General features: G+C 39.9%; 5 protein-coding genes across 8 annotated transcripts; 3 read left to right on the plus strand and 2 right to left on the minus strand.

The window, feature by feature from the left end:
- Positions 1-5,541: 5,541 nt before the first annotated feature.
- LOC135648973 (probable carboxylesterase 18) lies at positions 5,542-6,935 on the plus strand. Its single transcript, XM_065167021.1, has one exon. It carries the CDS (start codon positions 5,593-5,595, stop codon positions 6,646-6,648), a length of 1,056 nt encoding a protein of 351 aa, XP_065023093.1. The 5' UTR covers positions 5,542-5,592; the 3' UTR covers positions 6,649-6,935.
- A 1,779-nt stretch (positions 6,936-8,714) lies between these two features.
- Positions 8,715-9,251, plus strand: LOC103997522 (VQ motif-containing protein 31-like). The gene has a single exon (XM_009418767.3). It carries the CDS (start codon positions 8,715-8,717, stop codon positions 9,159-9,161), a length of 447 nt encoding a protein of 148 aa, XP_009417042.2. The 3' UTR covers positions 9,162-9,251.
- A 429-nt stretch (positions 9,252-9,680) lies between these two features.
- Positions 9,681-13,008, plus strand: LOC103997465 (uncharacterized). Of its 4 annotated transcripts, none has more exons than XM_009418694.3 (6): positions 9,681-9,933; positions 10,005-10,143; positions 10,497-10,567; positions 11,622-11,727; positions 12,333-12,465; positions 12,573-13,008. In XM_009418694.3, exons 1-6 carry the CDS (start codon positions 9,711-9,713, stop codon positions 12,702-12,704), a joined length of 804 nt encoding a protein of 267 aa, XP_009416969.3. In that variant the 5' UTR covers positions 9,681-9,710; the 3' UTR covers positions 12,705-13,008. The 4 variants fall into 4 exon arrangements, with proteins under 4 accessions (XP_009416969.3, XP_009416970.2, XP_009416971.2 ...); XM_009418695.3 differs by having other exon boundaries at positions 9,762-9,933; positions 10,014-10,143; XM_009418696.3 differs by having other exon boundaries at positions 9,762-9,933; positions 10,020-10,143.
- Positions 13,009-13,923: 915 nt separating this feature from the next.
- LOC135650252 (single-stranded DNA-binding protein WHY2, mitochondrial-like) lies at positions 13,924-19,427 on the minus strand. Its single transcript, XM_065169521.1, has 8 exons — positions 19,295-19,427; positions 17,412-17,509; positions 17,235-17,335; positions 17,059-17,151; positions 16,801-16,895; positions 16,628-16,701; positions 15,131-15,219; positions 13,924-14,269 (listed from the first exon to the last, which is right to left on the minus strand). Exons 1-8 carry the CDS (start codon positions 19,321-19,323, stop codon positions 14,153-14,155), a joined length of 696 nt encoding a protein of 231 aa, XP_065025593.1. The 5' UTR covers positions 19,324-19,427; the 3' UTR covers positions 13,924-14,152.
- A 706-nt stretch (positions 19,428-20,133) lies between these two features.
- On the minus strand, positions 20,134-27,454 carry LOC103997464 (auxin response factor 7). Its single transcript, XM_065168693.1, has 16 exons — positions 27,316-27,454; positions 26,891-27,220; positions 26,610-26,807; positions 25,814-25,929; positions 25,340-25,435; positions 25,169-25,225; positions 24,651-24,803; positions 24,345-24,429; positions 23,769-23,859; positions 23,463-23,627; positions 22,905-23,024; positions 22,745-22,817; positions 22,421-22,586; positions 21,322-21,824; positions 20,959-21,149; positions 20,134-20,802 (listed from the first exon to the last, which is right to left on the minus strand). The coding sequence occupies exons 3-16, from the start codon at positions 26,653-26,655 to the stop codon at positions 20,640-20,642; spliced, it is 2,025 nt and encodes a 674-aa protein (XP_065024765.1). The 5' UTR covers positions 26,656-26,807; positions 26,891-27,220; positions 27,316-27,454; the 3' UTR covers positions 20,134-20,639.
- Between the last annotated feature and the right edge of the window lie 321 nt (positions 27,455-27,775).

Below are 27,775 nucleotides of genomic sequence, written 5' to 3' on the forward strand. Positions count from 1 at the left end.
GGGGGCGAAGAAGGGTAGATAAAGATAACAGTCACGTGCTCATCACATGTCGCGTCGTCGGAGATGGACTGATCTGGTAACCTAGTCAGCCACCAGTTAACGCAAAACTTACGTAACGAACAGCGACGTGGGGCGTGAAATGCAACCAGCGGCGGCCACGTCCGCCATTGCCAAAATGACCACCACTCAAGTCGCGACACGCGGCATTTAAGGGACCGAACCGACTCCTCCACTACGCAATCGAGAATGTTTCCGGATACGAAATACGAAAAGAGTAATGAGACTGGAATGTGGGTGAGGTATCGTTTTCTGACAGACGACACGGATTACGTCGAGGTTGGATGTCGTGTAATGAAGTTGATCGCAACACGAGGAAGAAGACAAACCAGGCATCGTCGAGCTTCACATCGGCGGTAGGCGGGGTGGGGGGGGGGGCGGTGGCGGCGCTTCGGTGGCAACTCATGGAGGGCCGATCAGTTCTGCTGCTGGTATCGATATCCAACGAACAACTGCTGAAAGCAGTCTCACAGTGCTCCTCGGACCGAACTTTCGGTTTCATTTTGATTGACCTATTGATTTTAATTAAAAAAATAAAATACTCCATTAAAATTCGAACACATGTCAATAAACTTTAAATCTAAAATATTTATCATACAATATTGGTTTGATTTATATTTATTTTTTTATTTTTATTTTTTGATTATCAGTTTAAAATAAAATCAATGATATCAGTTTCCATTTATAGGAATAGGAATGAAACCATGTGGCCTCTAATATAGTTTGATAAGGTTTAAAACCTTCGAAACATTGGCTTGGTTCGATTTTAATTTTGTTTCGATTCAATTTAAGAGGAACTCGATTTAACCATGACTAGTTATAGTTAATATTAATCTAAAAATATTTAAAACCCTGAAATATTTATAGTATTTTTATCCATATATAAATACCTAAATTTATGTATGTACATCTAAATTTAAGATTAGCATCAAGTATATCTATACAAAATCTAAGAACTCGTCGTGTGCTTATTAATTAAAGGTTAAATGATATTAATATTCTTTTTTAAAGTAATTATAATCGAAAATATCGTTACTTTCTCTACATAAATCAATTGATGATTAAAGTAATTATAAGCATCAAGTAATATTGTTAAATCTCGAATTTTGATTATGAAATTAATTCAATTATCTAATTCATGTGTTGAGATAAGTGATGCAGGACTAATTACGATCGTGAGATAAACAAAATGATTAAAGAAGAATCTAATGTTTAGTCGGAATCAATGATTGAATATTAGGCTGGATGAATCGAGTGATACACCGAAGGATCGGACGATATTGTGAAAGTTCATCGAAAGCTCATCGAAAGATCGCTAAAAGTTCACTAAGAGTTCGATTGAACGATTGATGTGCCGGACAACTTAAATTCCTTATATCGTAATTTGTTTTAGCCTTAACTATCGTAGTTAGGACTCCAATTTGAGTTAGTTTTAGGAAAAATCCTACTAACTTAATTAGGGACTAACTGGGCACTAAACAGTGCTAAATTTGGTCGGTTAGATGACTTATTCAGCCACTTGGAGCCACATCAGGCGTTAGAATCGCCTGAGGCTTAACCTCCCAAGTGGCTTGGGCGGTGGTACGATCATCTATCAATGTTGCCAAGTAGTGGTACCGCCTTATCAGTTTTAAATAAAAAAGATGTCTTAGGAAAATTTGATACAAAACCCGATGAAGGATTTTTCCATGTGGCCTCAAATTATTAAAGACATGGAGGATTTCTCTATATCCAAGTTACGCCTTATTTCTTGGAAGAATATATATCCAAGTTACTCCTCCATGTCTAAAGCTTTTCATGTCTTTAATAAAAGAACTTTGATTATAGAGAAATCTATTCATGTTGTTTTTAATGAGCTTCCTTAATTTAAGAAAAATAATTTTTATGGTGACTTTAATTTTGATACTTTAAATTTGAATGAAAACTCTCATCCCTCAAGCAACTTGGATATATCTTCTTCCAAAGAATCCTTACTTAAGGATTGGAAGTATATAGATATTCATCCTAAGAAGTTAATCATTTGAGACACATCAAAATGTGTTCAAACTCGTTCTTTTAAAAAAAATTTATTCAGATGCAGTCTTTTTACCTCAAATTCAGCCAAAATGTATTAAGGAAGTCCGAAAAGATGATTCAAGGGTTATTGCAATGCAATGCGAGAGTAGTTAAATTAATTTAAGAGAAATAAGGTGTGAAAGCTTGTTTCTTGACATAGTGACTATTTAGTAATTGATAATAAATGAGTCTTTAGAAATGAGCAAGATGAACTTGGTATTGTGGTTATAAACAAGGTTAAATTAGTGGCCAAATGTTTCAACCAAGAAGAATGTATCAATTATAAAGAAACATTCGCTCCTATGGCTAGCTCGAAGTCATAGGGGTTCTCTTTATTTATGCTAGTTGTAATAATTTTAAGTTATTTTAAATGAATATTAAAAGTATTTTTCTTAATAGCTTCGTTTTCGAAGAAGTTTATGTTGAACAACCATCCAAATTTGAGAATACTATTTTTTTTTAATCATACTCTGGCCAGACATTAGATTCTCGAATTCTTACTAAAATGATTAACAAATCAATATTACTTTAGGCATAATCTAATTACTAAAAAAATTTCATCACTTAGTTGCTTAATTTACAATCATAACAAAAAAGTTAATTCGCCCATTAAACTCATTTCGAATTCTTGGCTCATACTTTTGGCAAAGTATTCACTTAAACACTTATTCATAGAGCCAAAAATAATCTCATCAATATAAATTCAAATTATAAGAAAATTATTTTTAAAATATTTAATAAATAATGTGGTATCAACTATGTCTTTCAAAAAATATTTTTAATTAGAAAGGAACTAAGTCTCTTATACCAAGCCCTTGCGGCTTGTTTCATACCGTAGAGAGTCTTAGTATAATGTAGGTTATGCCTAAAGTATAATGTAGGTTATGCCTAAAGTAATATTGATTTGTTATGAAGTGTTGAAATTATGCATGATAACTTGGAACTATAATGATGCATAATGTATGAAATTTTAATATATTACATTGATCAAAATTGTTTAAATTTAAGGATTATAATTCCTTTTGAATTCAAGTTTGTCTTATCTCAATATGGCATATAGATAGGGGGAGTTAAGATTAACTTCGTCATCAATTGGTTGTCATTATCAAAAAAGGAGATATTGTTGAATCTCAGATTTTGACGATTTAAATCAATTGATGAATTAATGATCTAATACATGTTTTGAGATACGTGATGTAAGACTAACTACGATCGTGAGACAGGCAAAATGATTAAAGAAGAATCTAATATTGAGCCGGAGTCAATGATTGGGCATCGAGCTAGTTGAGTCGGGTGATATATCGAAGGATCGGATGATGCAATGAAAGCTCGCCGGAAGTTCAATGGGAGTTCGTCGAAAGCTCACCGGAAGATCGTCGAGAGTTCGTCAAAAGTTTATCGAGAGTTCGGTTGAATAAATGACATGTCGGACAACTTAGATTCATTGTATCATAATTGTTTTAGCCTTAACTATCATAGTTAGGACTTTAATTTGAGTTAGTTTTGAGAGAAATCATACTAACTGAATTAGGAGTCAACTAGGCCCTAAACAGGACTAGTTGGATGGCTCATTCAACCACTTAGAGCCACGTCATACAATGACACCGCCCAATCTAGACGGTGGAATCACTTGAGGCTCAGCCTCCCAGGTGGTATGGCGATGGTACCGTCGATCGTTAATACTACCAAGTGATGGTACCACCATGTCAGCATTAGTACCATCAGACCTCAATCTCCAAAACTCTATCAGGCAATAGTACCACCTAGTATCAGTGTGCAGGCAATGGTACCGCATAGTACTAACTGTGGTACTACTAGTACCTAGCCCAGGGATGAGATACTTTTTTGCTCCATTTTTAAAGTCATTGGCCCTATAAATACCCCACTCTTTCTTACATGAAAGAGCACGAACGTTGAACAAAAGTCATTGAGATTTTGGTTATGAAAGTATTGAAAAAGTGCTAAATGTCCTGCTCTTTTTAACTTTGTGATCAATCTAAGAGAAGTGTGAGACTTGTAAAAGATGATCTCCTAAACCTGTAAAAATGAGAAAGTAATATAAGATGGTGGTTGGTCTTCGCTCATTGAAGAACGATCGATAGTGGACGCCGATAATCTCAACGGAGGAGAAATCGAGAGTGGATGTAGATCACGACGACCGAATTACTATAAAATTGATGTGTACTTTCGTGCTGCTCTTCGTTACTATTATTTTTTATCTTAATTACTTATCATTTTTATTCTAAGTCAAGCACACTTTCAACATATTTTTTAATATATTTTTATTTAGTCGAAAGTTTTGAATTGACTTAATTTTTTACGAAAGTACTAATTCACCCCCTCTCTTAATACCATTATAACAAACATAAAATAATTATCATTTAAGATGTGGAAAGAGATATATGATGTAATCGCTTACTTCAATCACTTAAGATTATTAACACGGGCCAAAATGTGGCTCACAATCAAAGACGATCGATCGTCTAAACCATTAAGAAATGGCTTGTTGAGTGCCACAAAAATGAAACAACACGCATATCACGTTGGAGGTTTTCGATTTTTATTTTGTTTTGTTTTATAAAAATACACTTTAAGTCACCCCTCCTAATGGCGAGGTTGACTACATTTGCAAGGGAGTGATGCAAGCTGTGAGTGGTCAACTACTTCCACTTAATGTTCAACTAATTGGTGGGACTCAATTTGTACATGCCATTAAAAACTCTTTCATTTGGGATAATCTAACTTGTGACGGAGGTATTGCCTGCAATGTACATAAGAAAGATAGGGGTATATCAATACAGTAGCGGAAAGTCTATATTGAGTATTTTTAGTCCACTATATGTAGATAATAGTCAATTAATTGGTGAGATTATATATTTCTCTCCCTTGATTTGTTATTTAATGGATTATGAGAAATTGGATTATATATGGAATATTTTTTAAATCATAGATCTATTATTTACACAATAATACACTAATCAATTTCGATGATAATATATATTTTTAGCTTAATGCACATCAAATCAAACGTCCCTCCCATGAGAAGATTTGGACGGTTGAGATGATAGTATATGGCCACGTGGCTGCATCTAAGGCAGTGTATAAATACGACCTTAACATGGCGAGTGTCACGTGGATCTCTTAGTCTTTCCAACCACGTGCACGATTTAATGCACATCGTAAGGTTCACGTGAGCGATCGTTGAGATGGTTGTGGTCCACACATCAGGCCACATCAGGCTTGTGTTGGGGCCCACAAATTATGGTTGTGAGAGAGCCAACGAGGAGGAGGTGGTTTCGGGGATGATTTAGTTGTTTTTCGTCGCCGTTGGTGGGGCCTTGGGCTGGATGACACGTGGCGGATCCTGAGTCGTGATCGGTCTCTATATATGCAGTCCCTCGCCGGATGAGCCCTCCAACTCGCTCCCTCGCGGGACACTGTGAAACCGCTTCCGAGGGAGTCGGTGCGGTAGCCGCAGAGATGCGCTCGCCGGATGAGCCCGGCCTTGCCGCCGTGGCTCCGCCCCTATCGATCACCAAGCGGTTCATCATTGCAGCCGCTTCCGCCATCAACGACGCCGCTTGCCGATCCGACGGTACCGTCAACCGCCGACTCGTCTCCCTCCTCGACGCCCGATCCTCCGCCTCCGCCAAACCCGTCCAAGGCATCCGCACCGTCGACGTCCCCGTCGACACCTCCCGTGACGTTTGGTTCCGCCTCTTCATCCCCTGTTCCGACTCCGCCGGCCTCAAGATCCCCGTCATCGTCTACTTCCACGGAGGCGGTTTCGCCTTCCTCTCCCCCGCCTCCTACCTCTACGACCACGTCTGTCGCCGGCTCTGCCGCACGGTCAATGCCATCGTCGTATCCGTCAACTACCGCTTGGCTCCGGAGCACCGACACCCCGCGCCGTACGAGGACGGGGTCGACGTGCTCCGCTTCCTGGATCGCGTCGGCCTGCTGTACGCTGACCCTTTAGCGGCCGATCTCGCCGACCTGTCCAGATGCTTCTTGGTCGGCGACTCCGCCGGCGCGAACATCTGCCACCACGTGGCCCGGCGCTGGGCTGCAGGAGCCGGCAGCGGGTGGAAGAGGCTGCGGCTCGCGGGCATGGTGCTCATCCAGCCGTACTTCGGCGGTGAGCAGCGGACAGAGGCGGAGGTGCGCCTGGCCGGGGCGCCGCTGGTGACGGTTGAGCGAACGGACTGGCTGTGGCGGGCGTTCCTGCCGGACGGGGCGGACAGGGACCACGAGGCATCGAACGTGTTCGGGCCGCGGGCGACGGGGGAGCTGGAGGAGGCCCTGCCGGCGGCGTTGGTGGTCGTGGGGGGGTTCGACCCACTGCAGGACTGGCAGCGGAGGTACTACGAGGGGCTGAAAGCGAGGGGGAAGGAAGCGCGGCTGGTAGAGTACCCGGAGGCCTTCCACGCCTTCTTCGCCTTCCCCGACCTGAAGCAGTCAGCGGTGCTCATGGAGGATGTCAGCAGCTTCATCGAGGGCCATCGACCATCGAAGGAAAACACCGGCGGATGTTAGATAACCGGCAGTGGCACATATACATGTGACAAAGGTATGTTGTTATTAGGGAAGACGCTGTGATGACCCCATCAGAATACAAAGCTTTGATCGTAAGTGTTTATGCATTGTACCCTTTATCAAAGATTGGCATTTAGCGTGTGTTGCCGTCGGCATATTTACGTGGAGAGATCCAAATGTTAGGGGAAGATGTCTGTCCGGTTGGAGAGTCTCCGTCTATAACGAGAGGAGACGTCGGTCTCATCCGAGGGCACGCTGATAGCACCGGCCGCCATGGAAAAGAGACGTGCAACTGCTGCAGTGAGATAGTCCAAGTACACGAGACAAATGGGCTTTGTTGTTGATGTGGGAGGACAGCTACAGAATATATATATATATATATATATATATATATATATATATATATGAGTAGAAGACGAAAGCAATAGAATATATTTTTATAAGAGAAGAATAGTAATTAAAAATTAATAAAAATATAAAAATAGAGAACTCTGGTAAAATAAATAATATAATTAAATCAAATCAAATATATGGTTTGATCATCCTTTCCAAGAATATAAGTAAATCTTCTATTAGAATTTAGAATTTTCAATCTGATTTTTTTTTCTTTTAATAAGATAAGGCATTAGATATATAAATAAAAGATAGATAGGATAGATAACGCTTTCATTATTAGTGTGAAAGGGGTTATACGTCCATCGGAGTAGGTTCTATCATGTATACTATTAATAAGTTATCATATATCAACATGGAAAGATGAGAAAAAGGAAACAAACATATCGAATAAATCATATTTATCAAGAGATAAATATCATTTTTTAATAAATCATAATTATTAACAAAATTATATATTCCACTTGATATAATTATAATATATATATATATATATATATATTATTCGTAGACTTGAACTTGAGCCTGATCTACTCTACACAGCACCACATGGATATACATACGATCTACGCCTCCCTCGTCCTTTTGAAGCAATTCAACAGTCAATTTAAAGCACAACAAAAGCTCTTGGTTTCGTTCTTCCCTTTGTCATCATATATGATGTCAACCATTACCAAAATAACTGTTCTTCGGATATAAATACATATCCAATTTATGTTCTTCGGATATTGGTTTTGACGTACCAAACCACCAGTCAACTTCAACCTCTTAATTCTGTCTCCAACGCTTTCCTCTTAAATCGGTTCCATCTAACAAAACAAAAAGCCTAAAATGGACACTGCGACCAAAAGAAAACTCCCGACGCTGCAAACCTACTTCTTGTTAGCCTTGACTCTTCTCTTTCGTCCCAGAATGGATATCCTGTGAAGTCCTTCACGCGAACAGCATGTCCCCATCATTCGAACCTCTTGTTTGATGCCAAACTTCTTGTTTTTATTGACTTCAGATCGATTCGGAGAAACCGCGGTGAGCCATTGCCAATTTTTCTCGAATTTGGCCACCTTTGATCATCTCTCGTTAGCAGTGTTCTTTGTTTCAAGGTTTCATCTTTTGTTCTTCTTATAGTTGAATCATACAACACTGCATGTTCTTCTTGTGGATTTTGAATTCATCCAATGCCTGCGTTTTAATCTCTCGTAAAAGCAGTGATTTGAGCACTTGATCTTTTCCTTCAATTTATGATGTCCTTTGCCTGTATGTATTAACTTTGTTTAGCTAAGACAAGAGTCGTAGAATTCAACCGTTCTCCTTCTTCTTCTTCCTTGTATAACCTCTGGATTAAGCTACAAGCTTAATCAAACCAGAAAGAGCTCATTAATATCTGCCTTTATCGAGAGAAAAGATGAATCTGTATAAGAAGATTCTTAGTCTCTTGTTAAGTTTTGTAATGGCCTTTCCTCTTCTCCCTCAAAGATGAACCACATTTAAGATGGTTCTTCTACGGTCCTCTTTGTAGATGAGATATGAGCATCAATAGGAATTGTTAGCATTATAAGAAGCATTAATAATGTGTGATGTGGTTTGCCATATATATATATATATATATTATAATGCCATCTTCTCTTACCGCATGCAGACACCAAAAGCCTATCGCTTCACGCAACAAAGCATCCATGGAGAAGCCGCATGGCGGAGAAGCACCACAGCGATGCCCCACCACCTTCGTCCAGACCGACGCCGCCACCTTCAAGGAGCTCGTCCAGCGGCTCACCGGCCCGCAAGAGCAGCCGCCCGACGCTGCCCCCTTCGCCCCCGCCAAGGTGGCAGGCCTCAAGCGGCTCCATGAACGTAGGCGTGGCTCCCGGCTCAAGCTCCCCGTGATGAAGCCCGCCGTCGGTCCAGCGGTGCTGTCGCCTTCCTTGATGACCGCGCTGGTGTCGCCCTCTACTGGCTTCGCCGGGCTTGGCATATGCGACGAGCTGAACGAGGAGGAGGAGGAGAAGGCCATCAAGGAGAGGCGGTTCTACTTGCACCCTTCGCCCCGGTCAAGATCGCAGAACGCCGAGCCGGAGCTGCTGCCTTTGTTTCCACTGACCTCTCCGAAGCCTCACGATCATTGACAGCTGCTGCCGACCAGTAATCATCACTGTAAACAGCTTCTTTGGATGAGACTGCATGCGGTCTCCATTCCTGCACTGAACCGAGGGGGATGAGAGTTCAACATCGTTTCCTCATTTTTACTCGCATACCTTTCAATTTAACGCTTTCTCCGAAAGCCACAGAAAGGCTCCAAACTTGCTTCCCAAGATCGTTGGCTGTCGCTCTCGGTGATCAACCCAAGAAGAACCTCAAGAGGGAAAGCTCCCGTCCACGGATATATCCACCGGCCGAATTCTTCGAGTCAAAGCTCTCCGGTCGATGGGGCTTGGAAAACGGATGCGGGTACGAAACGTGTCAACCAAAGAATCCGATAAGCCTCTAACAGGGGATTCAACTCGTGTCCCGTTCGAATGGGTACAGATAGTACCACTGAGCTCATGATCCGACCCGCAAAAGGAGGTCCGATAACCTAACCCCCTCTTCTTGTAGCGGAGAGTACACAAAACAGATACACGTAACTTCCTCACTTATGCGGGCTCTCTCAGAGATATGACGCGGGGTCCACGGGTATGGATTCTTTTGGTGTCCGTCCGTTCCCCAAATATACCGCCGAACGAAACAACCGGTCTTCTCAGTATGAGCACGAAAAGGTCATCAAGAAAAGGATCGAAGAAGGGATATCTTACCCTGTCCGCAGCCCAAAATCCCTACCTTCTTCCTCGTCGAAGCTCGTATGCCGTCTCGAAATTGATCCTGCGGAGCCTTGTTTCCGTCCGTCCTTAGCGTCATTTGGTCTGCTTCGAAGCTTTTTCTTGGATTTCTTTTTGTTTATTCCTCTTGAGGAAGTTATTGAATCAGTGCAGTGCTACAAGAAAAAGAGCGAGAAAAAGAATTGATCCTTTTTTCGGGAGAGTTGGTGGTAAAGATGCCGATTTGGGGAGTGGGTTTGACGGCGTGGCTCAAGACGAAGGTCGTGGATCCACTTATGCAAATCATTAGAAGGTACTCTTTCGAGCTTAGCAGCTTTTGGGTTTTGTGCATTGCAAGATTCGAATTGATTGTGCCTGTTGCCGTGTGGTCGTCGTAATAATCGGTGCTTTTCGACTTCCCAGCCGTCGTAAGATTGATGTTGCAATTCAAGATCTGAGTTTTTTGAGGTCTCATGAGATATCTTGATCTGTTATTTTCTCTTCGGATCTTTATCTCCGTTTATATTCTATAACATCCTCAAGTGTTTCTTGCTGATCCTGTGATTCGTCCACACTCTTGTTGCCTTACTGCAAATTGTGCATTATGGTGCTGATTTCAGCTACAATGGTAGCTTTGAATGATGTCGAGTTGATAATTGCCTGCAGGGGTGCAGAACCGAAGCAACTGGCATTTTCAACTGCTCTTGGCGTCACCCTTGGAGTGTTTCCCATTTGTGGTAAGATTCAAAGTATGCTTATGTCAGTCTTTGCATAATGATCGATGGCACTGATAAACAATTTTCAAACTTATTCAATATCGTCGTACTGCTGAAGAGATATAAGATTCTTAGATGGATATTGTACACTATAAGCTTGGCTTCCAAGTTGGAAAATACGGCAACCGGTTGATGGCATGAAAGCTTGTTAACATGATAATTTTTTATGTACTCCAACTAGTAAATTGAATGACTCTGTGCATGCTCCCACACAGCATGTCATTGGGGATGATAGAGACCAGGATGTACTTGTAACACTTCTAAATTTAGTCCTACGTTGGATTTTGGGCCGATGGTTTAGACTCAATAAGTATTTGGTCATTTATCATATTTGAATCATGAAAAATGGTATCAGAGCAGAATACGCTAAGGTCAGCTACCATGAGTAGGATGACAACTCTATTTTCCAGCGAGGGTTTGATTCTGGATTATCTTTGGGCCTTAATGAAGATGTTAAGTTCTGTGATACCTCCAAAATCTTGAGCTAATAGTCTAGGCTCAACAAGTTAATGATGAGTTATCTTACCTGACCAGATTATGATGGTACCTCCCATGAATTTACTTGAACCACTTTCAAGGGCTCGGAATGGTACAACTGAACTTGTTTCTTTCTCCAGGTTTGAAGTCAAGATTCTTGTAGCTAGTGTCTGTTAACGGAATTTCTAGGTTTGTCTATGTAAGAACCTAATCGTGTTATTGTGATTCTGATACAAATCTGAGAATTTGTTCATTTGGATAAGAAAAATGCAGCCGTGATAGCTGTTATGAAGTAACTGTTGTGTGTGATTCTCCATCTCATTAAGATATTTAATTTCTTTATCGACTCTGATACTGCAGGACCAGGAGATTGTTTTTGACCTCTATGGTTGGTATAGTCCATGACAAGTAATTGCCGATATGTGCAGATTGGAAAGCAATCTTGGTTCAAAATTGTTCTGATGTGCATGCACACATGCCATAAGCACATTATAGTTTAAAATACTTCTACTCTACTAAAATGTTCTTTTGTTACCAGGGACCACGGTTCTTCTTTGTGGTGCGGCCATTGGATTAATTGGAAACCGTTGCCATGCTCCAAGTGTCATGCTTGCCAACTTTGTTGCGACCCCAATTGAGTTGAGGTAAATTTCGCCCGGCACCAAACCAATATTCACTTTTCATTGAATCAATCGTGTTCCTCCATACTAATCACCAGACTTGCTTGTTTCTCTCTCTGTTTATGACTTGCTCCTACTTTCACTGTTTCTCACTCACTCCTATGTTCTCTGATAACACTGCAAACACAGTAAGGCTTATATGTTTCGTATATGCACAATCTTGATTTAAAAATTCCCTGGTAGTTTTAATGCACTAATAGCTTTTTCTAAACACAATGATTGTTATTTTTATCGAATTACTATCAAGATTCTTGATCCTGGGAGGCATTTTTCTCCCATCTAGTGTTCAAACGCAAGTAGACGCAATAATATGTTCATGCACGATATGCATGTTTGTGAATTGCTACTCCTTGTGTGTGGGCTCTGGTGCCCTTCACAGGCTTATTGATATCCCCTCACGGCATTTAATAAAATTACTTTCTCTTTCTGTGGTGCAAAATGATCTTTTTAGAGGCTTAGACCTTGTTTCCCATCATTAAACAGAAAAAGAAAAGTTTGCCTTTTTAGCTTTGATTTCCTTGTATTAGTTTTATGAATTCTAATAGCTATCACTTATGGTTTCTTCTCAGTCTGGTTGTACCATTCCTGCGCCTCGGCGAAGTCATCTCTGGCGGTCCTCATTTCCCCTTGACATCCGATGCACTGATGAAGGTGGTAACCGGTGAAGCCTCAAGAGATGTCCTAATCAGTGTACTCCATGCGGTTCGTCAACCGCACATTTTGCTCGTTATAAGTTAAGTAGTTTGTCCTTAATAATAAGAATTATGTTTTGACTAACAAAACACTTTGCGTTAAACATGTTCTTGCAGTTGTTGGGTTGGATCGTTGCAGCACCTTTCATCCTCGGTGCCCTTTACGTCGTCTTTGTTCCTTGTTTTAAGTTCCTCATCAGCAGATTTAACGCTGCGCCTTCGAGCCCAAAGAAGCAACGGGCTATCTGAGCTCTGCGAGACAGCAGAGGGGAGGGCAGCACGAAGCAATTGGATGAAGATATCATGCTACAAGATAGATGAACTCTTATATTGTTGTGCCAGTCTGGCTTAAGACACTTTCCGTGATAAAGGGTCAATCGTTTGAGACATCAAGGCTTGGCTTTCTTCGCTATCGTGTAAATAATTTCATGTGCCCTCATCGCTGAAGTAAATTGGCCCCCGGCTGGGTCCTGTACGGAGCTAGACGGCCGATACTTTTTGTTGGTGAGTACAAAAACTTGAAACTTCAACACGTGAATATTGATCTCTAGCAGATAGCGGTACCGAATTTTATCTATAAATCACAATTGACAAATATTCTCTGGATCAAGAAGGAATTTAGACAAGGTTTTTCTAATCGAAAGCTGTTAAGACCTCCCGATTGTAAATTGAGGGTTTTTCAATAAATAATAATAATAATAAAAATATTTAGACATCGGAGGGATAAAGCACGGGGTAACTCCTCTACTCCCCATCACGATCAAAGAAAAAAAAAAAATTAATATTCGTTAAAACTCAGCTCGGCTTCACCAAGGACAGTTCCAACTCCTACGTCTATCTCAGGCTCGAGACCAAGTCAGGTTGTCTCCGTGATTCATACAAGTGGAGGGGGCGGGGCGGTTCCAGCTCTTGCGTCTTTCTCAGGTTCGAGATCAAGTCGGGTTGTCTCGGTGGTTCTAGGCAGACCGAGGACCGACTTCACCGGATGTCTAACACAGCTTCTCGGGATGCCACCAGCGACTTCGATGTAAAGATTCTCTCGGTCTCTCTTTCGTTTCAAACTCCAACCGTACATCTTCCTCCCTGACCAAAACAGCATGCAATAAAAGCCTCCTGCCTCATGATGTTTTCCTCTCTCAAGGAAGAAACACGGGCTTCCTTGAGATTTCTCTCATGGCTTGCTATGGCCTACAACACGCATGCCAAAATCCCACCCCACTTTCACCAGGGTAGTAGCACATGATGATAAACAAGACATGCAGCATCCAATATGCACGAGAAATACATAGCATGACTTCCTAGATTATATCATGCAGCAGTAAAAGCTCAACTCATATCTAAAAAGTTGATGCAAAATCTCCTGTCCTCATGATCCTGTTTGGCCTCTCGAAACATGATGGTGCATGCAGCAAATATGATATCTAAGTAATCCTACCAAACAAAAGAGTACAGTTTTCTGCAGATATCATGGCCACAAACTAACACAAATTGCACTTGCAAGCATCCTCTGTTCATGGTTTTGTAAAGGAAACCCAATACAGAACCATAAATCACCACTTCTGTCAACTACCTCTATTGTCCAGCAAGTTCAAATGACATACTGAGCATCCAACAATGCAAGTTCTACGCTGACAATAAGCCGACACCACTGTTTCTTTGGGAACAAAGACTGCACTAGGCTGGAAAAGTGTGCTGAGTTACCTTCCCCACTCAAAAATGGGATCTGGTCGGCTCTTTGACGTTTTTGTCTCAGTGGTTGGTTGTTGTGCTCTCATCATGGCCTGGGGCCAACCCATGATATGTGGCAATACATACTACAAAAAAAAAAAAAAATGCACCTTGTATGTTAGAATACTAATTTGTTTACGAATTAATAGGTATGCAGCAGCCTTAAAAGAATTTCAACCCATATTTTGTGGTTGTGATGCATGTTTGAAGCACCACAACTATGTTGTCTCAAGGTACAAAAAACTTGCAGTTTCAACCAATACTTTAGGGTTGTCATGTATGTTCGAAACACGACAACCAACTTGTATCACAGTACAATAAATCTGTAACTTGTCCAGTCCTTCACAAAGAGTCTTCTACACATACCTCACATGTTTGCATAACTAATTCTCAAATTTCATCTAACCTACAATTGTATACAGCACAGAGCTTTAAATCTTAAGGTCTATAACATGCTAGATATTTGCATAATTAAACCAGAGATGAAGAAAGTTGAGCCACTGATGTTGTTAAAAGACAAAAAGTCAATCTTTTGCCATATGAGCCATGTGTGTCGATCCAATCCCTATACTGAAAGCAGTTAAAATCCATGCTCTTGAAATCTAACAAAGTTTTTCATTGGTTGTCAATGACCTAATGTACTTCATCATTTTCATCCGGGCTTAGAACTGTCATTGCAGGTGTTGTTAAAGGACAATTATTCTGTCAAATTATGTTGCAGGAGTGGGATTTAATTCTATGATTATGCATGCATATTTACACATTTGAGATGCAGCACGTCATGCGTCATCTAAAATATGAAAAAAAAAAAAAAAGGCACCCAAATTCTACTATATATCAAGGATTGGCTTCATTTTATGTTTTGGTTAGATCTACAATTTCATCAAAAGAAAATCTTGCAGAATTCATGATAGAAAGAAACTGCAGCATCACATCGAGAATCTTACACTTAATACTGTGCGAATAACTGTGAATTCAGCCTTGGTAATTGGAACTGAAAGTCGCTCGTTCGTCTTCCGGATGTTGTTTACAACAGCTGTCCGTTCAATCTCTTATGATGTTAGTTTGCAAATTTGCAGAAAAGAAAATTTTTCATTAACGGGAATAAATAGGAGTAGATGAAGCCAAATATTGATCATAAACAAATAAAAACAAAAATTACAGAAAATGATGTTATTTCTGCCTCTCCAAGTACTCCAAAATGTAAAGAAAAGGTCAGATACAAAGTACATTCGATCTTGGTATACAAATGTCCAATTTCTTTTAAATATCATGTTTCTCTCTTGATTCTTCAACTCAAAGTTGCTCTGTATTGAATTGCAATTTACTAGACAATGTGTGCCTCTCTAGGACAAGGATGCGTGTAGGGCAAGACCACTAATTTTTCATTTAGTTTTTCTATTTTAGTTTTGTGGAAATAGATTAAACTTGTCCATAAATGTTTTGTAAACTGAATGCTTCAATGACAGAGGTATTGCAGTTTTTCATCTAGGCAAGTAATCATTAACTGGAAGATGTAAGCAAATTGACCCTGTAAAAGCTCGATTAATGCTAACCAAATGCAAAGTTCCAAAAACCACTACCAGTTTCACAGCAATCAGGACTTTCCACTTTTTGGAAATGGGTTTTCATCTCTATTTTTACATGTTCCAAATACCCAACTCCGTCCATCATCAAGCTATCAATGGTTTAAAAGGGAAAAAAACAACTTAGTTTTCTATAACATCCTTTTTCCAACAATTTACAGTTACAGTAATTGGAAGATTAGTATTATCAAAATGGAGAAGGAATAGCACATAAGTCAAAACCATGAAAATACAATGGAACTATTTCATACAAATTCTTAAAATTACTACACATACAAGATATATAGTAATGCTCATGGACAACATAGTGTGGTGCTTTGTAACTTCTTGGAGCACTCACTACATAAAAGTATAGTATGGAAGACAATCTTGCCATATCTCTTGTTTAACATGGTATAGGTTGTCCAAGCATACTAAAAAAAAAAATCAAACCTGATGTATATGACAGGGAAAATGCGACTGAAAAATATTTTCTTGGTTTATCTGAAACCATAACCTTAAAAGCCTTGTATCAGCATGTGGTGTTAAAACTTAAAAGATCACCAGGCTAGTGCAAATTGGACACGTTCTGCAAACAGATTTCCAATAACTATCAACCAATATTTTGTCAACACTAGAAAACTCAATGACAGTTTCTATAGTATGATTGATTAGCTTAATCTCCCTGTAACTTGAGCAGCTTGAAATATCAGTCATTCTTAGAGAGTGGAAGCAACAGAGGCTTCTATTTTAATACAATAATATCTTCTGAGATTTCTGCTAAAAATTACCACAAGATAACTAGGGGAGGAGGAAATAATCAAAACAAGAAACTCATTGTGATATTATACATTAACTAAGAAACCATACATGACTTACATAAGTTTAGAAAGTATCCATTGTCATTGCCCAATGGGGAAATTGATAGTGATTTCTTCACCTGGCCTTCTAAACTGCAATTCAATTACTAAATGAAAGTATGAGTATAATTTGAAGTAAACAACATGTAAAATAAAAATGCTCCCAACAATATAAGATCAAATATCAGGAACCTCGATTTCATCGAAGGATCATGAAGAAATTCACAAGATTCAGTAGGACCTAGGCCAATCAAGCTTCCAACTTCAGTAGCTGACAAAGCAAAGACCTATGAACAAGCAACGATCCAAAATAAATCAACAAAGTTGTGGTTCAGCAAACAAAATCTTATAGAACTCCACCCTAATTTTGCTAATAATAGCTAGACAAGTAAAACAACAAATAGAAATGCTCCAATAAGAACAAAAAAGAATTAGGAATACATTCTTTACCTGCTTCTTTTCCCAATCATACTTTCTTTGTCCAACAGCAGGCCAAAATGTCAAAATAACAGAGCCATTTCTGTATACTCTAGAACTCCTAGACTGCTACAAGCATACTGTTAGTTAAAAGTCCAAACCAACACCTATACTGAGAAGCGCAGAATAGGTGTACAAATAGAACATACATCCAGTTCTCGGATAGCTGGAAGAATTGGTTTCATCGATAAGGCAGCTTTGCCCTTAAAAACAGTGTAGTTTGCAAATCTTCCAATAGATGTGCTCCCCGCTAGGAAAAAAAGGTGGTGAACGAATGCATTGTTTGTTAAGTTGAAAACACAACTAGACTTCTATTCAATCCATACCATCTGTCACAAGATCTGGTCCAGAAGTTGAAAAACCATGTTGAGTATTCAACCAATAAGAATCCTTTACATTAGCAGCTCTCCCCAGTACAGATTTACTGGCAAGTTTACACAGAATATTAATAGCTTTATAGCAAAACTCATATATAAGTTAAAGCAATATCTTTGAGCAAAATATAACAGAATAGCTGTACCCATGCAAGCATGGTTGCAATGTTATGTGATAGTGTGTCAGAATCTCCAAGAGTAAACCTTCTTTAGTTGATTATACACTAAAGAATTCATAAACATAACCAAATGACCAACATAATGTGTTTGGGGTGAAACTGAGACATCATATCATAATCATGTACTAAGTTTTTAAAAAATCACATGCCAAATCCACATAATACTGCAAGAAATAGTAGACTTGATTGCTCGGCATCTGCTGACACATTAATTATATGCCACAAATAATGTGCTCAGTTATTCTTCTTTCAACTACCTGCAACTAAAGGTTACAAGTAGCACCTAGTCATTGAAATACAAATCCTTGTGATGCTACTACAGATCATACAGGTCAGAAGATAATTTCAAAAACATAGCCCATGTTTTCCAACATGAATTGCATTGCGAACTTAACCCTAAAACTCAACTTGTTCGCATCCCTAACAACCGCCACAGTGTGCAAAACCTAAACCGCCACTCAACCAGAAAAAGAGTGATCAACTCAGTCATGGTTGCCAAAAGATGGGGATAACAGTACTGCAAAAACCTTTCTTATACTTCAGAGACCATTTGACAAACAGTTAGACTACAACATGGTATATCTATCATCTATAAGCAGATTTTGACACAATAATAGACGTCTTGTAACGAAGAAGAAAGAAAATAGAGAGTCTCGTTCGCAACCCTACCAGCCACCACAGTGTGTAAAACCTAAACCGCCGCTCAACCAGAAAAAAAGAGTGATCAACTCGGTCATGGTTGCCAAAAGATGGGGATAACTGTACTGCAAAACCCTTTCTTATACTTCATAGGTCATTTGACAAACAGTTAGACTACAACATGGTATATCTATCAACTATTATCAGATTTCAACACAATAATAGACGTCTCATAACGAAGAAGAAAGAAAACAGAGAGTCTCGTTCGCATCCCCACCAACCACCACAGTTTGCAAAACCTAAACCACCACTCAACCAGAAGAAAGAGTGATCAACTCAGTCATGGTTGCCAAAAGACAGGGATAACTGTACTGCAAAACCCTTTCTTATACTTCAGAGACCATTTGACAAACAGTTAGACTACAACATGGTATATCTATCATCTATAATCAGATTTCAAGACGATAACAGACATCTGGTGACAAAGAAGAAAGAAAACAGAGGGTCTCGTTCGCATCCCTACCAGCCACCACAGTTTGCAAAACCTAAACCGCAACTCAACCAGATGAAAGAGTGATCAACTCAGTCATGGTTGCCATAAAGATGGGGATAACTGTACTGCAAAACCCTTTCTTATACTTCAGAGACCATTTTACAAACAGTTAGACTACGACATGGTATATCTATCATCTATAGTCAGATTTCAACACAATAAGAAACGTGTCATAACGAAGAAGAAATAAAACAGAGAGTCTCGTTTCTTTAGGTGGGATTGCGACGACAAAAAAGACGAGCAATTTCTCAGTAGATAAAAGAAATCAAGAAAAGAAACTGGGCCATCGATCGTTTCTGAACAGATCTGAACGCGTTGCCAGGCGTCTAATATCGAGGACGAAAAGAACTGGAGAGGTTCGTTTTGTCCGGTGGGATTGAGGCGACAAGCAAGAACATCAAGATTTTCCCGACAGAGGGAGAAGCCAAGAGACGATAACCGGGAAAAGGAAGGAAATCGATTACCTGGACGAAAGGAAGCGGAAGAACCTCATCGTTGTAGGAATTAGGGCACAGGGCGAGTGCGAGTTTCCCGAAAGCGTGAGAACGATGGAGACACGAACAAGGGCGGCAAACGAAGTTATAGGGTCTAAGATCGATCCTGGCCGTCCGATCCCGTTCGACGAACTAATACCTGGAAATATTCGGGAGCGGGAAAAAGGTCGTGGGAATAATAATTAATGGGTATGTTAGACAAGGCGTGCGATTTTCGAGACAGCGAACACGGTTCGATCGCTAAAAAGAGAGGTGGGCCCCGAATAACATGGCTGACGTCATCCACCACAACGCCATCTGAAGAGTGGTACATTCAGTTCCCTGCCTCGGCCAAAACAGGTGAACCAAAAACGGCACTCCTCATTCGAACACTAATAAATTGGGCGCCCCGTGTGAACTGATCTGATCCGATCAGCATCAGACATGATCTGACGACCCAAATAGCAGTGGCCCAATTTGATCGAGATCGACCCGATTGGAACACAAATACGTAATTTTCTAATGTGTCGAAAATCGTCTTTTTTTTATTTTACTTCTTCCATCCAAAATATCTCTAGGCAAGCAAAGATCTTAAATAATATTTATTTTTTAGGAGAATTATTCCCTACCAAGTACCTAAATGATGGAGAAACTTATGTACTCGGAAACATCTACAGTCAACAATGAAATATCTAATCATAAGTCTTATGTTAAATCAAATGGTTTAGACATTCTCTAGGAACAAAACATAGATTGGAACCTCAAAGAAAATGTTTTAGTAGCAATTTTAGTGCAGACAAGAAAAAAAAAATTACATCAGATAATATGCATGAACACAACCAGTAACAAATTTAACATTCTAGTTCAATTGATACATGATTTATATACATATTAAGTCTTTAACTTAATAAATCAGATAAAAAGCAATAATGCAGTATCATAATGATTTAAATATATACAAATTCCATTTGATGGTGAGGAAGGAAAATAAAAAGGAGACAACAGAAGACATAGTGACCGACTTCCATCAACCTCCATTCAAATTCCTTATCCCTTCTACACAAGTTATTTTTGACTCTTCGTGCAAGGATCAGCCTAGCTATCAAGACCATGACCCAGAAAATAACATGGGAGCCCTAAATTGATGCACCATCCCTATCCATCTTTTTGGTTGCTTATGTTAGCAGCACGAAACAGTGTGACCAGTTTGGTAGCAGCTTCGGCAAAAGAACAAACATGGTCTACTTAAGCTTACAATCTGACGGCCAGACTATACCGAAGAACAAAATATGCAGATTCATACTCGTAGATGGAGTCAGCAATCCTAATCAGCAACTCAAGTTTGATCTTCCTGGTTGTTTCCCGTCGCGTCAGCATCGGCTGCGGCTTTCTTGGACCTGATGACCTCACCAACAGCTGGAAGCTTCACCCTGGGAGTCAGCCTTTTGGCCTCCTCACATGTGTAGATGTATATTTTTCTTGCCATGCTGCAGAACTCACTGCAAGTGCATGAAATCCAATCATAATAAATATGACACACTGAGACACTACGACAAAGAATGATCAATTAACTAGTCACAGATTGATAACTGAAGATCTCATTTTCTAGGAACTTTCTCATAGTTTAGTACAAGGGAATGGTTTTAGAGACTTACTGCCAGGGGTCATCACCAACCATCATCATGTCATCCTCGTCATCTGTGTAGACTACCTCCCATTTTTTGACCACACTGGAAAGCTCTCCCTCAATATCGAACATCTCTTCCAGTTTCTGAAGGAGCGCATCATATCCATATAATCTAGTCAAATCCACTGCCCTCCCAACTGCCATTCCTTGCATGTGAACCTGCAGAAAAGTAAAAGGATCATTATGGTACATTTTGAATGTCAGACATTCTTTTTGCAGAAATTAACTGCTTCCAACATCAATGTACGAGAGTATTACTACAAATATTCAGATCACTGAAGCTATGGTGATCAGAGAAGCAACCGGGAAGAAAAAAGTAACTTATAATGACCTTGATGCAGCTCCTCAATAGCCGACTTTGGTACTCTTGGGCTGACCTTAAGCATGACTTCTCTGGCTCATTGCTGCCTGCAGGAGTGTCAGACCTTTTGACATTTGATGGTTGAGATTGCTGATCTGATTCTACATCTAAAGATGTCACTGTTTGTTCATCTCTAACACAAGAAATGGTAGTCAGTGGAGATATTTCCTCTACCGCAGAACTCTCAACTAGCTGAATCCCAAACAGCCAGCAGCCTGTACTAGTTTCTTGCTTCCTTTCACTATGTTCTTTATCTGCCCCAAAAGAATCAGTTTGATGTTCTGACGTGATTGGCCGGCACATGGGGATGTTAGCAGCTGATGATTTATTGCTTGCATTAAATTCAATCAAGCCAGGCTTAGATGCTGATAAGAACCGAGATGTAGGGCAGGAAGATGTATGTAGTTTTGTTCCTCTTTGCAAACCAGAAACTGAGAATGTCCTGGTACTCTCAGCAGGAGATTTCCATAAACCTGCAACAGCATGAGAGCTAATTAAAAAATGTTGAAAAACCAATTAAAGGCTAAAATAAACAAATAAGATATAAGGATCTTTTATTTATCTTAAATTAATGATGGTTTCTTAATAGTGATATAAGATTATGCATGTATTACAAATGCCATCAACAGAAAGATTTGCTGGTCTTTTGTACTTTTACCTTCAAACTTTTAACAGGTTCAATGTTTTGCGTGTTTTCAGTTTACAGTTTCCATCTTGAAAAAAAGGTAGAAAGTTTTTTTCATTTTTTTCTGAAAAAACCTCACATGACAACAAACCAGGATATTCATAAGAAGCCTTAAATAATGAAAACAACCATTTTTTTACGTTGTTTGATGATAAAACAATTTTAAGAGTGTTGTTTGACAGTAACAACACTAAATGAGGATACACTGCATTATGGGAACAATAATTTTACGTATCTACAAAAAGTACCAAGGAAATAAACAAAATTGTAGGATACATATAACATCCAAAATGGCATATCGATAAAAAGGGACAACTTCAGAATAACCTGAGTTCAACTATCTCATAGAAAATGACTGAGCCAAAAAGGTATAGAAGTCGATACCAAACGCTGGAGTAATATCTGATGTTATAGTGGGCGAAGCCAATGGTCGTGTCCGCTTGTTCCTCTGCACTGGTTGAGAGTTTGGAGTACCTGTAAGAAGTGGTTCCAATTCCCATGGTGAAACTCTGTCTGGACGTGGGATGGATGAAGGTTCATCCCATTGGACCTAAACATAGAAATCAAACCGCCACTTATGAAACAAAGGCAATAAACATACAAATGCATCCAGCAACCAAAGTTTAAAATCACCAATATCAACTATGTTGATATGATAAACTTGCAGTTGGCATAATGCATAGAAACCCAATAACAACAAGTCCCCACCTTCAAGGATCTCCATTCTGAATCTTTCCAACGAGATGATGCGGTGTCTACACCAATTATAGTACCACTAAACCTGTAAAAGTGCAAAACAGTACCTTGCTAACTGTAGATTTAACATCATAATGTACTTGGTGACCATTATAATCGACTGCATAAGTACCTTTGTTCTGGGGCTTCGTCACCCTCAAATCTCATTTTAAATCTCATTCCAACAGAAAATTTGTTATTCTTGGCTTCAAGATACTTGTTGACACTTATGATGAACTCTGATCTACTTGTCCTGAAAAAACGAACAAATTTTTAATAGATCAATTGCCTTTAAATAAAATTGTGCAAATTTGAGTACATACACAACGCAAAGCTCCTTGCGTCTTACACAAACTAGAAGCATATCAAGCAATTACTAGAAAAACTAGAGCAGAGAAAAGGAAACCCAGTGTGATATTTCATGTTTCTGTTTTCATCTGAAAACCTATACAACGATGGAAATATTTCCAACTCAATATAGTCGGACAAAAATGTTCGAGAACCAAGCAGCTTGATAAAACTAGACCTGCATTGCTAATCCAATTAAAACAAAACACCACTGACATGCTTGCCTGTGAGTATGTGTTCATGTTACTTGTTAGAGAGATAGAGATCAAGGAAACAAGAAAGGAACATCAGACTTGGCATTTACTTTTAAGTAAACAATGGTACAGCTAAAGAAGAATCTAACCTGGGCTTGTAAAAAACAGAAAAAAGAGTCCCTGTAGCAATAGCATGAGATGCAGTAGCCAGAACTCCAAGATGCATGCTATGACTGGATATGACTGACGATGGCATGCTATTTAGCTGTCTCATAAGCCTTCTCACACCGACCCGTAGCTCATCATTCTCACCTCTGCCATGTACAGGGATACAAGAACTTCATTATCATTTCCCAAGATTAAAGGAATCTTTTATCCAACAAGGTCCACTATGAGCACAACATGTATCTTCAATGACAAATATTAAAGATAAGTGCCAACAGAGTAGCCATGACCTTAGAAAGATAAATGCATCACCAGCTACCAACCGCTTAGAACTAACAAAGACACTCCAACCAGTTGTGAGCAGATGGCGCCTGGGCTGTCCTGAAAGAGAATTTGAAACTCATATTAGCATATTTCTTTTTTTAGTACTGCAGGTGGCATGAAAAAGACAACAAACCTCTAGAAATTTACAAATATGAAAACCAACTAAACGAATAAATGTTAGGCATTAATTAAGAGACTTGTATGGACCATCATAAATCACTATCACATCAAACCATTGAAACACAGTGTACTCCGAGAAAAATTACAATAGAAATGTACTACCAAAAGACAGTGGCAACCTTCTCCTAGAAAGTCAAACAGGGTTGCCACATTCTACTACAGAAAGTAATGAAGTAATGAATGAAATGGCAAATGGAAGTGCAATAGACTTCAAACATCAAAACTTCTCTTATCCTGACAAAAAGCAAAGTTCTAGACTTCTAGTCTGAAAGTCGGATGACAGAGAAAAAACTTTGTGACATTGAGCAAAAAAGTAGCAGAAATTATCTTACTTATAGCAATTTGACAATATATGCATGTACCTCGAAAAATGTGTCGGAAACGCCATTCATTCTCATGAAGATCTTTGGCAACCAATTCTTGCGATGGTGGATTCTGGGTCATATCCTAAACAATGAAGAAAGGTAGCAAGAAACAAAATTACTAGGCAAAGTGAAAAACAAAGTCAACCAATTCTTGCCACGGTGGATTCTGAGTCATATCCAATGAACAAAAGTAGCAAGAAAGAAAATTAATAGACAAAGTGAAACAAATTATCAAATTGTAAATGCAAGTTACACATGATCAACGGGCATACAAGCAATATGAACATCGTAACAGCAACTGACCAGTGGAGGAAGGCACTCATCTGCATGCTTCCTAAGCACTGAGAACCCCCCATGAGTGCTTGTGTCTGATGCAGTTAGTGTCTTGCAGAAGGAACGGACGTTGCAAGTTTTAGGCTCAGGCAGTGGAGGATCTGGGCTGGTAACTTCACCTTGCTAATTAAATATATAAGTAACAAGTGAAAGAGGTCAGCAGAAAAATGAAAATATGTTTGCTAGGAAAACAAAGAAGCATCAAATGAAACCAAGGTCAAACGACAAGTTTACAGGAAGCAAAGTTATCAGGTTACTGGTTGTGGTCACTCCAAGGTCACACAATAATTAGAAACAGAAACTTTTCATTTTGTTTACAGAATCAGTATTCTAAAGATACACATTGATATTATAATATGAAGCAGAAAATAACTATGTTCTGATTTTGTGATTTTGCAAACCATCTTTAGAAGGAGAGCATCAGAAAATCTTGACTGATATAGACTGTGGCATGATCTAGAAGTCAAAGATAAATAAGAAAGACTTACATTTATCTCAGGATGCAATGTAATATGTGCATATACTTCATCTGTATCAGGCTCGGCCTGAATAAGTACACAAAACAAAAGAACATAATTCAGTCCACCGGTGAATTAAACATGAAGGACGAAGGGTAACAAGTGAATACTCAGTTAAATCATGTCTTGGAAGTGACTTGCCTGAAGTTGAACATAAACTACCCTGCATAAGATTTTTGATGGCAGATCAAACAAGGGCATTTGCTGGTCAAGCTCTTGATCTGTTGATGCTTCAAGCTACAAGACAACAGAAAAGAAAATCTACATATGAGTATCTGCATCCAGTTATCTTATCTTTTGGACAATAGGCCATTTTAACTGTATAGTTTTAACTCAAAACACTGTTTCAAGTAATCCGAGTTTAATGGAAACACTAATCAACTCTGCTGTCCTAAAGGAAAGATTAGGGGCTATATCACTAGCAGGGGGTGGAACATTTTACTCGAAGATGGTAGATGGTGTAGAACGAAAATGTAGATCAACACAAAGGGCCAACAAAAATATGCAGGATCTAATGGACATTGCAACTTACTAGACAGGTCAGCTTGATCACTCTTGAAAGACAAAGCATATAGAAAGAAAATAGATGCAAAAATTACTATATGTATGAAGTACCTGCTCCATATGACCTTGAGGAAAGTAATAAACCCTTTCTCCTTCACGAGGTAGAGTAACCAAAGGTCCTGCACAGGCTTTCCATAGTTCTGGGTACAAGACATCTTGACTGGGCCCTAGATATAGAAATTTTCCACCAACAGTGAGGAATAAAAGTATTAACATTAATATTGAGCTCAGCATCTAGAGCCAATTTTTCCTATAAATGACAAGCAGTTAATAAGATGGTAAATGAAAAAGCAATATAACTATATCTCCTGAAACGGGAACACAAAATTCCTGAAATCTGGAAACGTTACAGGATCTTCAACGCAGGAGGATAGATGAAATGAAAAGAGAGGCAAAAGAGGTTCCTTGACCAAATCCAAGAACCAGAACCAAATGAATAATCTCAATTCAACGAACATACTCAGCATCCACAGAGAAGAGAACAAGGCGATCATCCAAGACCAGTTCAGAAAACGACTGTTTACAAAATTAGGTATACGGAAAAAAAAAACCGGAAAGCATATTAGAACTAACAAGAAACCAGTCTAAAGTAGATTAAGTTTAGCATACAAGCACCATCTAAAAAAAGATGACGAAATTTGAAGGGACTGAAAAACCAGTTACTCATCGGGTAAATCTCGATAACAAATCTGCTGCCATATTAATCTCCACAAAATTTTAACTCAAGCATCAGATCAAAAATATGTAAAGAAATAAAAAAAATGACAACAACATCAAACATGAGAACAGAAAAGTAAAATCAGCTCTATATGGCATGCATCAAACGAAAAAAGAAAATCAAGGTAACCTGAACCGTGTCTTGTGGATGAACTATTCGGTGGAGCCGCAGTCATAGTAAACGCTCAACTTTACAGACAAAAACAACAAGAACAGCCGGCTCTGCACTTTCAAGCCCCAAAAGCAGCTTAAATAATCGTACAAGCCCTCGAGATTATCGCGTTAATTCTGAAGCAGCCCCAAAAAATATGCACCCTCACACAAGCCCCTAGCAAAATGCCAATGAATACTCGATTACTTCGGTGAAAGGTGCCACAGCTAAAAATAGAATCTGAACTTCCTATTTCTGACCCCTCCTCTGCAAATTTGACTTTTTTTTGCTTCTCGTGACGAGGCACGCTAGTACAAGCGCCTCGAGCGACGCTCCCCACTCTTCGCCTCCGTCCCACTTTTGAAACCGCAGGTGCTTGGTCCCTTGACCCCCGCCGGAGGCGCGTAAAGCACCCCTTTTACGCCTCCGGATTCACCGTAAGCGCTACGGTAGAAGAGCGCCGCCTTTGGCGATAATTCTCCTCCGAAACCACAGATCTGGGGCAAAGAACACCAAGGCGATGGGGAACCCGCGGACCTCGTTACACTCCTCCACCGCAAAATCCCACAGTCGTCGACCAGACCCCAAATCTAACAAGAAATCCTCTCCAGGAATACGAAAGGAAAAGCAAGATAAACGCTACCATACAGCCAGATAAAATCACCCAGAGAAAAAAGGAATTTACCTCTTCCTAGAACACCGATCTCCCCGGTCGGTCGAGACGCCGCGATCGAGGCGCCGAAGAAGAATCCTAGGAATCACCACGGAGGAGGAGGAAATGGCGGAGGAAATGAGCAGAAGGAAAAGGTTGGGGGGGCGGGGGGTAAAGGAACCACTCCTGCTTTAACGAGGAGAGGCGGAAGGGTGTTTTCGCAAATACAATCTTCCTCACCTTTTCCTCGCTGTCTCTGCGAGACCCTACACGGCCCCTCTTGTCCCCTCCCGACCCCAGTTTCCCCGTTCGCGTTTCCCACCCTTTATCTCGGTTCTGGTATCCCCTCGGTCCGTCGGACCACCTGGTCTTCCGCTCTCCGACACGGAACGCGGCAGCATCCCACCACCACCCCCTCCCGCAACCTTATCCTGCTCCGAGGGAGCACCACCCCCGGCGCGCCCCGTCTCGTCCGTTCCCCGAGCGACTCTCT

The sequence above is a fragment of the Musa acuminata genome, chromosome BXJ3-9 (assembly GCF_036884655.1).
Source record: "Musa acuminata AAA Group cultivar baxijiao chromosome BXJ3-9, Cavendish_Baxijiao_AAA, whole genome shotgun sequence".
In the NCBI taxonomy this organism is placed as follows: domain Eukaryota; kingdom Viridiplantae; phylum Streptophyta; class Magnoliopsida; order Zingiberales; family Musaceae; genus Musa; species Musa acuminata.

Coding starts and splice junctions, on each gene's coding strand:
- LOC103997522 (XM_009418767.3), top strand. CDS start 8,715: ATGGAGAAGCCGCATGGCGGAGAAGCACCACAGCGATGCCCCACCACC.
- LOC135648973 (XM_065167021.1), top strand. CDS start 5,593: ATGCGCTCGCCGGATGAGCCCGGCCTTGCCGCCGTGGCTCCGCCCCTA.
- LOC103997465 (XM_009418694.3), top strand. CDS start 9,711: ATGGATTCTTTTGGTGTCCGTCCGTTCCCCAAATATACCGCCGAACGA. Junction 10,144..10,496: donor CTTATGCAAATCATTAGAAG/GTACTCTTTCGA, acceptor AATTGCCTGCAG/GGGTGCAGAACCGAAGCAAC. Junction 11,728..12,332: donor GCGACCCCAATTGAGTTGAG/GTAAATTTCGCC, acceptor GTTTCTTCTCAG/TCTGGTTGTACCATTCCTGC.
- LOC135650252 (XM_065169521.1), bottom strand. CDS start 19,323: ATGAGGTTCTTCCGCTTCCTTTCGTCCAG. Junction 16,896..17,058: donor ATGATTGGGAAAAGAAGCAG/GTAAAGAATGTA, acceptor GCTTGTTCATAG/GTCTTTGCTTTGTCAGCTAC. Junction 14,270..15,130: donor TTATTCGCACAGTATTAAGT/GTAAGATTCTCG, acceptor TTTTTTTTGTAG/TATGTATTGCCACATATCAT.
- LOC103997464 (XM_065168693.1), bottom strand. CDS start 26,655: ATGACTGCGGCTCCACCGAATAGTTCATCCACAAGACACGGTTCAG. Junction 23,628..23,768: donor GATGCATTTATCTTTCTAAG/GTCATGGCTACT, acceptor TGTACATGGCAG/AGGTGAGAATGATGAGCTAC. Junction 21,825..22,420: donor AGATATTACTCCAGCGTTTG/GTATCGACTTCT, acceptor ATGCTGTTGCAG/GTTTATGGAAATCTCCTGCT.